At 46.8% G+C, this 12,248-nt stretch overlaps 1 protein-coding gene across 1 annotated transcript in view; it reads right to left on the bottom strand.

Moving 5' to 3' along the window:
- The window catches only part of ZDHHC9 (zDHHC palmitoyltransferase 9), a 32,126-nt gene extending 20,235 nt beyond the window's left edge, over positions 1 to 11,891 (bottom strand). The window contains exons 1-3 of the mRNA XM_082445692.1: positions 11,688 to 11,891; positions 11,269 to 11,336; positions 9,784 to 10,085 (exon numbers count right to left, since the gene is read on the bottom strand). Coding sequence (XP_082301818.1) covers positions 9,784 to 9,950 — 167 coding nt within the window. The 5' untranslated portion in view covers positions 9,951 to 10,085; positions 11,269 to 11,336; positions 11,688 to 11,891. The remainder of the gene's footprint in view (positions 1 to 9,783; positions 10,086 to 11,268; positions 11,337 to 11,687) is intronic.
- Positions 11,892 to 12,248: the final 357 nt, after the last annotated feature.

A 12,248-nucleotide genomic window follows, 5' to 3' on the forward strand; every position in this document is an offset into this window, starting at 1 on the left:
ATAGCCTAAGGAACCTCCGCTACCCTCAAGCCCAGTCCCTCCCATCAGCCTGCTGGGGGTCACATTTCCTCTGTACCTCAGCAAAGGCTCATACCTGTTCAGGTCAGGGACCCAACTGAACCTGGATTGTAAGCACCATAGGTTGCTCTCACTCTGGGAATGTCTAGAGCTATTCATACCCACTCATCTGGCATTAGGCCTGAGCTCAAGGAGGGGGAAGAAAAGATGAGGACCAGTCATGAAGCAGAGTCCCAGTGTCAGATAGACGGTATGTCCAGCGTGCTTGAAGGCCAGTGAAAAGCTTCAGGGCTGCTGACTGACTCTGCAACATCCACTCACTCCTCTTCCTTCCTCAAAGAGCTGAGCCAGTAGGTGACTAGTGACCATAAGCAAGGGAATAAGAAAACTGTATCTCCTTAGCACCCCTTCTCAACATCATGTTTGTTCCCCTCTTTCCATAATTCACCTGGAAGGCCATTCCTCTTTCTCTCCGGATATCCCCGCTCTACTCGTCTTTCAGATCCAAAGCCATCAATGCCGTCACTGTCATCATCGCAGCCACAATTTATTGAGCACACACCATATGCACTAAGCTCTTCAGGCGCATTACAGCATCCACTTCTCACACTACATCTATAATAGCTGAAGAATCTGGGATTTAGCGAGGTCTTGGCTCTTCCAAAGGCCTATCCTAAACTGCACTGTTTTTCACTATGTTGACCTCAACTCCCCCAACTGAACTTCATAAGAGCAAGAACCTTGTCTTTTAGAAGTGGGAATGCCTGGGTTTGAATTCTGGCTCTACCAGCTCCTAGTTGGGTAACTGAGTTAACTTCAGTCTCCTTATCTGTGAAATGAGGATGATAATGACAGTATTTCATAGGGTGGTTGTGTGGTTCAAATGCATGAATAGAAATAAAGTGCTTAGAACTGCCCTTGACACATAGTAAACACTAAGTAAATGTCAGCTATTAACATTATCATCACGGTTCTCTATCTCCCAGAGCCTAATACAAGTATGAGAACAAAGAGGCTATCAATAATACAAGTATGAGAACAAAGAGGCTATCAACAAATACTTGTCGAGTTGAACTGAGTATCAAACCAAATAAATGGAAGTACGTGATGAGAGTTACCACTGACCTATTTTTACTCTCCTCCTCCTGAGGCATATTTCCTCCTTCAACATAGACATCTTCTCTTGGAGGCAGACTATAAGTGGATGAGCAAGGACCAGAGGCAGAGTGAGGAAAGTAAGCTAAGGAAAAAGGCTTATCTCATCTGCATAGGGATTAAGCAAGCTGCTGTCCACTCAGAGTAAACGTTTAACCCTGGGTTGTACCTTCGCTGCAGGTTTGGAACAATCCCCATGAGATCCTCCCCCTGCCTCCGTGCCACACACACGACTGCATGGGGAGTGCAAACCAACTTACTGAGCAGTTTGCCACGAAGGTGAACATACGGAGTGAACTTGCAAAATGATTTCTGTGGCTTTTTGTTTGCTTGCCTGTTCGTTTGTTTTTTAATAAAATCCTCGGTTTTAGCTTGCTTTTGTAAGATTTTCTTCCTTCTCCTAAAAGCCAAGGGTAGGATCTGGCTGAGTTCAGGGTAATGAAGGTCCTTGCATATCACTAGCTTGTGGATTACCCTCTTTTCCACTGTTCCCCTTCACTGGTACAGATAATTAAGAAGTGAATTCAGAAAAGTCACCTCCACTTATCAGGGACCCAAAGGGACACAGGAGAATCACGAGGCTCCGTTTCACAAACAAGCCAAATGAAATTACCACGCTGACAGAAAACAGCCATCTTCTTCGTCACTGCCCATCTCTCAAATCACTCTTGAAAACAAAGAAGTGATGTCTCCAGGATTCAAACTGCCCTGGGTGTATAGTCTCCAACGAAAACCCTTAGAAAAATCAGAGCCATCTGATTGGCCACCTAAGGGAGTTTAAACTGTTTTATTAGAGGGAAAAGATACAGAGAAGGTAGAACACACACGCACACACACACCCCACACACACATACTAATGTCGCCCCCATGCACAGAAGGACCAAGCTTAACTAAGTCCCATTTCAACACCTGCTTGTTGACCGGACAAAGGACAACTTAGATTTCAATTACACTACGCCATTAAGGATAAAGGTCTCTGTAATCTCCACACAGACTATCATCTGCACCTGCTAAAACAATCCACTCTGTATGTCAACAAGTACACAACAGGCCCATTGTATTGTTCTCCAGAGACAAGGATACTGGCAGCCAGTTGTCACTAGTGAGTGGGTGTGGCTGGCAAGGCAGATGTGGGACCCGCAGGCCTTTCTACCCCGAATAAGAGGAAATAAGAGAGCCAGTGGCTAAGACCACTGTGAACTACAACCCATCTGTCTGTCTTTAATACCCACCTAGGTCAGTCCCATAATTGCAGTAAGCTGGAGATCTGTCTTGTATAGGAATACGCTATGTGAAGATTTGGGGGTAATTCCCAGTATCGACCTCAAAAGTCAGGAGTATCCTCAAGCATCACGAATTTGTCCTAGTGAAACACTGGATCTGTCATCCACAAATATAAGCTGTTCTTGAAACCCCGTAGTACTTTCCATCTATATCGATACGAATAATGATAACCATACACTTCTTGACACAGAACTCTCCTTTGTCTTCAGAGTACCAGGGGGTTAGAAGTTGCTTTTCTCCCTTGTGAATCTTATAAATGCAACCATGTGCCCACTAAGTCTTCATTTCTGCCACCTGAAGAGACATCATCATTTTAAGCCATCCTCTACCAACCTCTTGATTGGCCTCAGGCTTCCGTAGCTGGACTAGACGACAGGACTCCCACATGTCTCATGGGCCACATGGTGGTACTGACCAGCAGTAACCAGCAGTGCCAGGCTGAGCTGGTGTGTCATGTCCCAGCCCCCATCCCTAGCACACTAGCGTTCACTGGAGGGACAATGCTAATGACACAGACTTCAATTCACACGAAAAAACTCAAAAGAGATTCATGAGGGGAGCTGGTAAGAAACCAGACAGATTCCATGGCAGGGCTGCCTCACAGACTGGCAGGGTGGACTGGTGTTCTGTACTCTGCTTCTAAGTCTCCCTAATAGCTTTCTGGCTGTGTTTTTTGTTGTTGTCCTTTTATCAATGCAATCAATCAGCCAACAAGTATTTATGGGTCTAACAAATGAAGAACAAGAGAAACGGGAGTTAATTTTGTTGAGGAAAACATAACTAACATATGAAACAGCTAAATAAGATAAGACCAATAATCAAGTGTTCACATGGTGAGTCAGACTCTAAGGACTGTAAGTGGTCAGAGAAGAGCTCTCTTGGGAAGCCGATGGCTGCTTGAAACTGCTCCCAGAGCAGCCATTAAGGTTGGCTTTAAGGAAGAGCTGTGCTTGGAACAGCAGGAATGGCCCAAGGGTTCGAGCCCCATAATGGCCCTTGATCCCAGATAACAGAAATAAGCCTTAGCTATAAGTCCTCCCTGATACGGACGGCTGTCTGTCCTTTTACATATGACCTACCTCTAGAGCACAGTAAACATGTACAACCACCCGTAAGACTGGTTCAACATTCTTCTGATGACACTCAGAGTCTGCTATGAGGGAAAAAGTTTCCTTGGACACTAAAAACATAATTTAATATCAGCCTCCAGATTTACTGCTATGTGAAGGTCAAAGGAAAATGCATAACCCTGTTTTGCTCCAGGAGCAATGGGGAAAATTAACCAAACAGGGACCTTTTCAATTCTGAGGCAATGAGCCATCCTCTCACTGAGGAAGGCCAAAATCTCTATCCAGGCGAACCTGCTAAGTAGTTGCCAAATTTCAGTTATAATAATAAATTTCACATTTCAATTATAACAAATATAACAAATTTCAATTATACCTCCTGATCAAGAACTTAGAACAACTCCCTGCTGCCTATTATATTAAGCCCCCAACTCCTCAGGCCAGTATTCCGAGGCCCTCCTTTAACTGGCCTTATCTACTCATTATCATAAGGTTCTTGCCTCCTCCTTGTTCCATTCCAGACACATCTCCCTCATTACCCTGAATTCACTAGCCTCTTGTTATTGCAAGAGGCATAAGATGCCTTTTTTTTGTTCTTAAACACAATACCACTTCTGGCATCTCTGAGGAGGAAGATTTAGGTCTCCTCTCCCTCAATAAACATCTCAACTGATATAGGCATGCTAGGGACATCCCTGTTCTTCGTGCTCACTTTTCCTAAAATAGACGATCACTATACTCAATTAAGACTCATTCTCAAAAGATGGGAGACGCATTCAGTGGAGACTGACAGTGTGAAACTCATTACCACAAAAGGTAGTAGAGGCTGAAAAGATACAGATGAATTCTGAATGACAGAACCGTAAAGAATTGTTAACGGAAAGCACACTGTTCAGGAGACATGACCCAATCCTTCTCCAGGGGACATGCTTTATCAGGAAGTTGAGTTTAGCTAAGTACTGTTAACAGATTGATGCCTTTCTAAAACTGTCTTTGGTTGGCCAAGTCACAGACAGAATCTTGGGCGGGATAAGCACAAGACTGAACCTCCACAGAGCAGCTCTCCAGAGAATACTCTCTTGGTTAGAGATCATGATAAAGTCACTTTTTCCTCTTCCTAATCTCACCTAAGGAATTCAGGAACCTGGACCTTGTCACTATAGGCACAGATATTCTGCCATGTCAGAGTCTGGCTTTGGTCTACCTAGCCCTGTGTCTCCTCAAACCTGCTAAGTTTGTTATCAGATTGCCTCTTCTCTTGCTCCTGTCCATGGGGACATGGTGTCCCTCTCATCACCATCAGCCACAGAGTAACATGGTAGAGAGCACACACTGCTTCAGTTTTCTCCGAGCTGTCCTCACCCTGGCAGCAGGGACTAGGAGCAGCGACGGCAGTGATAATCTCTTGTAACACACAAAGCTTACTTGCTAAGTTCACACTTACACATGGGCTCCCTTGTCCCTGCAAGGCTACCAGAATGCCATGCTGGAACGCTGTCAGTTTTCCACAAAGATGTCTTCGTTTTCTAGGAGCATGGGCTAGGGAGGCCAAAATAACCTGGAGTCCACTAAGGTAACACAAACACTAGCTAGCAAGACCCCAGAATATGCCGGTCCAGCATTTGGCACTATGCACATCTTCAGTAATCTGCGCGTCTTCAGGATTCCGTATTCAAAAAGTAACAATGAGATGAAAAGTAGTGTCATATAAAGGCACTGGCTGGCCGATCGATCTTGATGAAATAACCCCATTTCTGCAGACTTGGTTTCGTCACCTGCAAAAGGATGGGGATAGTCTCCAAGGCCCCCTCCGGCTCTATCACTCTATGATTCTGTGAGTCAAGACTGTTACATTTTAAGTGCATCCAGAATGTATCAATTCAGCAACATTTATTCATCACCTACTCTATGAAAGACCTGGCAGGGGGCACTGTGGGGGCCACACAGACACAGAAGATGGTCCCTGACATTGAAAGAGCTCGAAGTGTAGTCACCACAGAATTCAGAAATATAAAAAATGTCATATAATTACGTATTAAATGACTGGTATGTACAATTAGTCCTGAGAATGCAGAAATTACTAGAAAAATTTCATGAAGGAAGGAAGACTCAAGAAGGGATTTGAAAAAGAGGTAGAATATGAATAGGCTAGAAGTGGGACAATTACTAAGCAGTGCTACAAAACTTTTGTCAGTTCATCCAATTCAATGACTCCTCTGTACATCAGGAGCACCCAGGAGGGTCAGTCCAACAGGGTTTGATAGTGCCTTTGATACGGTTTCCTCTAGATACAGCACAGTGAGGCATAAGCACTGATCATAGCAGCAAATTACTTCTACTTCAGGGGTCAAGAGTCACACAATCATTCTTGCCACAAGAGAAGTCTCAGGACCTTGACCCCTCTAGTGATCTGGTCACAACGTTAAAAGACACATCTAGGAAGCCACTTCCAGAACACAGTGCACTTGGTCCTTTCCCCAAGCTTTATGAGGAAGTTGAATTTGACTAAATACCACAATAGCCTTTCAGTAGTTGGACAGCTCACAGGTTGTCAGTGTCATTCTGCTATAGTGTCCTGACATTCCCGGCCAAGCTGTTTGCTATGTGTTCATCACACAAGCTGGACAGGGTTTGGGCAGAAAGGACTGAGAACGGTTCATGTGCTCAAAGCTCACACTTCCGAAATACCTCATCCTAAGAATACATTAGGAAGTTCTTCTTTTTTTTTTTTTTTTTTTACTAAAGTATTTTTTTGAAGTATAGTTGATTTACAATGTTATGTTAATTTCTGGTGTACAGCAAACTGGTTCAGTTATATATACATTCTTTTTTTTATACTCATTTCCATTATGGTTTATCATAAGATACTGAATATAGTTCTCTGTGCTGTACAGTAGGACCTTGTTGTTTATCCATTCTATATATACAAGCTTACATCTGCTCACCCAAATCTCCCACTCCATCCCTTCCCCACCCCACCCCACCCCCGCCAGCAACCACAAGTCTCTTCTCTATGTCCCTGAGTCTGTTTGTTTCATAGATAGGTTCATTTGTGTCACATTTTAGAGTCCATATATAAGTGATATCATATGGTATTCATCTTTCTCTTTCTGACTTACTTCACTTAGTATGATAATCTCTACTTGCAAGGAAATTCTTTTTTTGAAGCACCGTACAATTTACACTCTGCTTCAAAATTCAAAGACATTTACTATAGATACAATTACATTTAAAATACAGCTACCTACTAGTAATCTTCTATCCCCTCCTTTTCTGTGTGTGTATTTGAATTTTCCAGACAGACACAAGAGTTATATAGAATTTCAGACTCTAAGAGTTGCAAGAGGCCTAGTGATAATCTAGCCCAATTTCCCATCCTGGGCAGGAATCCACTCTGTGACAGCAGCCCTGAGAGATGGCTACCCAGCTTCTTTGGAAACACTTCTCTAACTCTAACAATACAGAGCTAACTCGCTCCTGGATGGACCACCTTTTTTCATTTTACGTATTCAACCTACTGTCTGTCCACTGAAAATTACAGGTCCCTCCTTTGAGAAATCTAAACGTGTAAAGGCAAAATCCAAAAATAAAAAGATGTCCACTGGCACTACTAACACTGCATGTTTTTCATCAAGGGGCGCCCACACGCCTGACCAGATTTCTCAAGCCATCTGGCTGACCCAGGGCTGTGCCATGGGTGGTTATAAATCACCTCGCACTCGTTCCTATGCACCTGCTGCAAGCAGGACGCTGTTACTAAAATGCAGGTCCAGATGTGCCTCAAGATCTGAACTTTCTTCCTCAAGGCCAAAATGCAGCAGCCAGGGGATGTATAGTCTACGCTCCTAGACAATTTAAAGATGAAAAGAGACAGTCCTTTGTCACTGGTGGTTCAGACATCCTCAACTGCCTGAAGGCAGGGGGCTAGATCAGCTGATTTCTTGAGGTCTCCCTAAGTTCTCATACTAGCGAAGGAGCCCATATTCTGCCCCCAAACCCTATCCATCACCACGTGGTTGGTAGTAAATTATAGACCCCAAAGAAAAAGGTCGACCAGAAAGAAACTTCCTTCCTCAGAGGCATGCTGGCGTCCTCTGTACAGCCTGTCATTGGTTAGGCTCAAGGCAGCCGCCACCTAGAGCGCCTGTGTGTCTGCACGTGACAGACAGATGCATGCACGTTCACAAACACAGATTCTACCATTCTCAGTAAAAACACGATTCATTGCCAGGGTCCTCTCCCCTTTGGTCAGATGTAGACTTCCCCATTCCACTGCTCAGCTAACACGTTTACTTCCTTCTCCCCTCCGGCCTTCTTACTCCCTCCCCCAGCCCTACCCTCAAAAGTATTTACTCTACCCCACAGACAGCTGGAACCCAGGGCAGTTTACAAACAACCTCACCCTTCATATCTGAGGGCAAAGCGCAAGAAATAACTTGGGGGAAAAAGTCATCTTGGTAGAAAACCCAACCTGCCTCTGTCAAACAGTAACTTGGCTAATTACAAGCTTCATCCCACAGGCAGTTTTCTTCAGAGGCCTTCAGGGCCGAAGTGGAACAGATCCATATCAGACTCTGTCTGGCTCCCAGATGCAAAAAGGGCCAAATGCCAGTAGCTCCAAATTTCAAGTTCCCTTGGCCAGTAAAACCAGAGGTTTCCTGGGCCCAGAATTACCAGCTCACTCAGGGTCTAGAAACAAATCTCATCTCTGTTTTGAATGGTTCCAACCACAACAATTTAACCCTGGGCGGGGCAGGGAGGGTGGCAAAAAGAGCTAGTGATTCAACAGAGGAAGGAGTGAGAATGATAGAAAGCAGAGTTCATCTCTGCACTTCCAAAAAGAAGCAAGGCAGGAATAAAGCAAAGAAAACTTGGAGAAGGGTGAGGAGTGGGGAAACATTTTTTTAAATGTTATGCATATGCCTGCCCACCTGCACATGCTCACTTGTACCACACACAGGTACACACACACACACTCAGCCATGAAACTCAGACTGGAAAGCAGCTAAGAAGCCAACATCAAAGTGTCTGACTTTGCCAAATACTTTACAAAGTCAGCAGCAATAGCAGCAACAGAAGTGCCTTTGACAAAGAGGTCCTCTGACCTTACTTTCCTAGCCCTGTTATAAACTACGTCCCCCTCCTTCCTCTGCTGTTACTCAAGCCAGCTGCAACCATCAAAAAGTCCGGTAAAGCAGCCTGAAAAAAAATCACTCTTGATGCATTGGGTAAGCCTGAAGCCCTTATAGAAGAAAGACAAAAATGAGCCCCAAGAGACCAGAGCTCATTTTAATTACCCACAAAGTCTGGCCAAGAAGCCCCGTCCTCCGTCCCATGGCCACACCCCCTCATGGGAGCTCCATTTCCAGGTCACCGGAGCACAGGAACTGTAGCAGGCTCATATTAGGTGTGGTTCACAGTTCACAAACACACCTCTTGGCTCCTCAAGGCCTTCCTCATAATACTGTAATCCCAAACCGATTAGCATTACTCCCACCCCTAGACTGTACAGCATTCTCAGCATACCCAGGAGTCATGCCACAGTACCCTAGAATCCAACTGGCCACTTCCCTTGAGCAGTGACCTACACAGACTTCAAACAGTGGCTCTAGTACTAGCTATCACATCACAGAAAAAATAACTCCAAGGCTGGTATCAGGCACACACAGAATAGAGAGTTGTTTATGTTGAGCGATTTTGAGTGAAAGAAAGAGCAACTCACATTTAATAAGCACATATGTGCCACACACACAGCTAGACTGTGGCACGGCTGAGGCTGGAACCAACCTGCAGGTTCCCAATTCAGTTGGCTTTTCAATTTAACAGCTAGCTGAGAGCTGAGCCCTAAGGAAATAGGACCCAGAATAACAGAATAAGTATTACAGGGTGGAGTTATGACCACGGGGAGTGCCCCTAGGCTCAGGAGGGGTAGGGAAGAGGCAGTCTGTCACTAAGCACCTAAGGAGACCACTGAAAAGGGGAGGTGAGTAATAAAGACAAACTCTTTTATTTCCCAAGTGTTCCAGGGGTGGCCCCAAATCAGTGCTATAAAATTGGTATCAAAGGTCTTGGTCTTTTTAGGAGGCACATACTCTGCTATAAGCTCAAAGCAATGAATTCAGTTGGCATGACCTATAGACATTGCCCAAGAGGACAATGACAGCCATCCAAGGACTAGCCACAAACTCTCCAGAAAGAAGGTTCTTCCCCTGGACCCAAGGGAACCATAATCAGGCAACTCTACTCAATGGAAACTCACTCGAAGGCGAAGAAGAGTGTACACGTCCCCAGGATGAGGAAGAGGGTCAAATAGAAGATGCCCTTTTGCCGGGCCATCATCACGCGGCCATCACAACAGAAGGTGTTCCTGCCTGGGAGTTTCTCCCATTTCCGTGTCACCTTCTTTCTCACCACCATCACAGACATGATTGGAATTCCTGGTCCAAAATGGGTTTTGTGATTACAAGAGGGAAGAAACAAAAGCTGAGCCCAGCTTTGAAATCACGTTGCCTGCTATTGCTGCCGCTGCGTCAAACATCATCAGAAGTCCAATTTCTAGCCCTAAGAAAAAGCACAAAAAAAAAAATGAGGCAGGAACAAGAAAATGCAGTTCAATCTTCCTTTCCCAGAGGCAGAAAGATGAGCACCACTTGAAGGGATGGGGGTGAAGAAATGGGAGAGTTTATTTCCAATCTGTTTTTGTCCCCTAAAAGAAGAAAAGGTTAAAGGTTCTCAAAAAGAGAAGGGGGCTAGCATATCTCCTTAAATATACCCCTTTACTTCCAATATAATACTGATGATGTGATTATCATAGAACCTTGGAACTAGAAGGGATTTTGTAGTTGACAGGCCCAATTACTTTGTTTTGGAAATGAGTAAAGTGAAGACCGAAGAGGGGAGATAACTTCTCCAGGGTCACAAAGCCACGAAGCTAAGCCAAAAAAACAGGTCTGCTGACTTTAAGTCCAGGGAACTTTCCACTATACCATATTCTTCTATAATCATCACAAAGAGGACTCTAAAAATAATGGGAGAGTTTCTGTCCTTAAGGAGCCATTCCCACCCCTCCTCCACTTCTTCGCCTTCTTTCTTCAATTAGCCACTCAAATGTGAATCACACCAGGGAACAAGTCATCCTCTGGCAGAGCTAGGTTGTGGACACTCTGTACACAAACCCAGGTTGTATTTACTCAAAACAGATTTCCCCTAATCAAACCCCCCTAACTTCCTGAGTCCGGGAAATGAACCAACCTTGCTGGTCTAGCCTAACATTTGTGGGAATCTTAATGAAACCACATCACAGACCTGTAGGTGAAAGGCTGACTTAAGCAGGAGAGGTTCTGCTATGGCTGGGGGGAGGAGGGGCGGGAGGGGGGCACGGCAGCAGTCAAGAAAAGTCATAAAGGTGCTTTCTGGGACATTTCAGAAGTACCATCTCCACTTAGCATCCTGAATCCCCAGGCCCAGCCTTTCTCCGCCACTGCCACCCTTGTCCTCCTCTCAGGTGCGGTGCTGTGGCCTCTATTTACTGATACCACATGCCCCGCGCTGGCAAGAATGAGGCGGAAGCCTGCAGCCCAACTGACTGATGAGGAACAACCAACTCGAAATCATTCCTGGACTGGAGAGGGTAAGGGTCCCAAGAGAGACGAGGAACTGAGCAGGGAAAGGAGAAGGTGGAAGGCTTGGGAAAGGGGAGGGGGCACCAGAGGTACAGAGAACACTTCCTTTGTGTAAAACTAACCTGGAAAATAATCTTCTCCTGATAAACCGGCCCAGCGAGAGAAAAGAGACCAGGAAGGGGAGCCGGGCCTGGGAGAACAAAGATCAAAATCCGTCAAGAACCAGCGACCGGCCCAGCGGCACGGGGCCCGAGGCCGGAGTCCCGGGCGGGCGGCGGGCGCGGCCTCGGGAGGCCCGCCCTGCCTCGGCCACGCCGCCGACCACCGCCCCGGGCAGGTTGGGACGAGCGCCACCTCCGCACGCTCGTACACACTCACACACGCCCCGCCACGTGTAGTCACCCCCGGCCAGGGGCTCGGCAGTTGCCTAGCCGAGAAGGGGAGAGCCAGGGTCCGCGCGTCCCGGTGCAGCCGAGGGAGCGGTAGCTTACCACGCGGCCGAACCCCGGAGACCCCCACCCCCACCCCCACCCCTTGTTACCTGAACCCCGGAGACCGAACTCGGCCGGGAACCGAGGCCAGGAAGTGCACTGTCCCAGGGGACCGCGTCGGCCGCCCGAGGTGGCAGCGGCTTCTCCCCAGCCCGGAGGCTGCCTCCTCCTGACAAGGGGCCCCAATGGTCGGGGCCCTAAACCAGCTGTGGCTACCGCCCACCGCTGGGCGAATGGAACGCTCCTCACGTCACCAGGTCGTTCCAGTAGTTGCTCGCCCTCCATTGGCTGATCCGCCTTGGTGCCTCCGCCTCTGCCACCCCTGCCCCGAACTACCATTGGCTGAGCCAAACGCCGCTCGACGATGCCTCCGCCCCACTCCCCCACCCATCTCCCGGCTTCGTGCCCACCTGCCAAGCCATTGCCAGACTCCCTTTGGGGTCTGAGCGCCAATGTGTGAAGTGTCGCCTTCTATTAATATAGTTCCGCAGAGACTGGGGTGAAGGGTAGTGCCAATGGGACCAGGAGGGACAGGGGACCTGCCTCCCCCCCACACGTACCGTGAGACGCTGGAGCAACACTGGCTCACAGATCCCGGTGCTCACCCCAAA

Source organism: Balaenoptera physalus, assembly GCF_965194825.1.
Source record: "Balaenoptera physalus genome assembly, chromosome: X".
Classification (NCBI taxonomy): domain Eukaryota; kingdom Metazoa; phylum Chordata; class Mammalia; order Artiodactyla; family Balaenopteridae; genus Balaenoptera; species Balaenoptera physalus.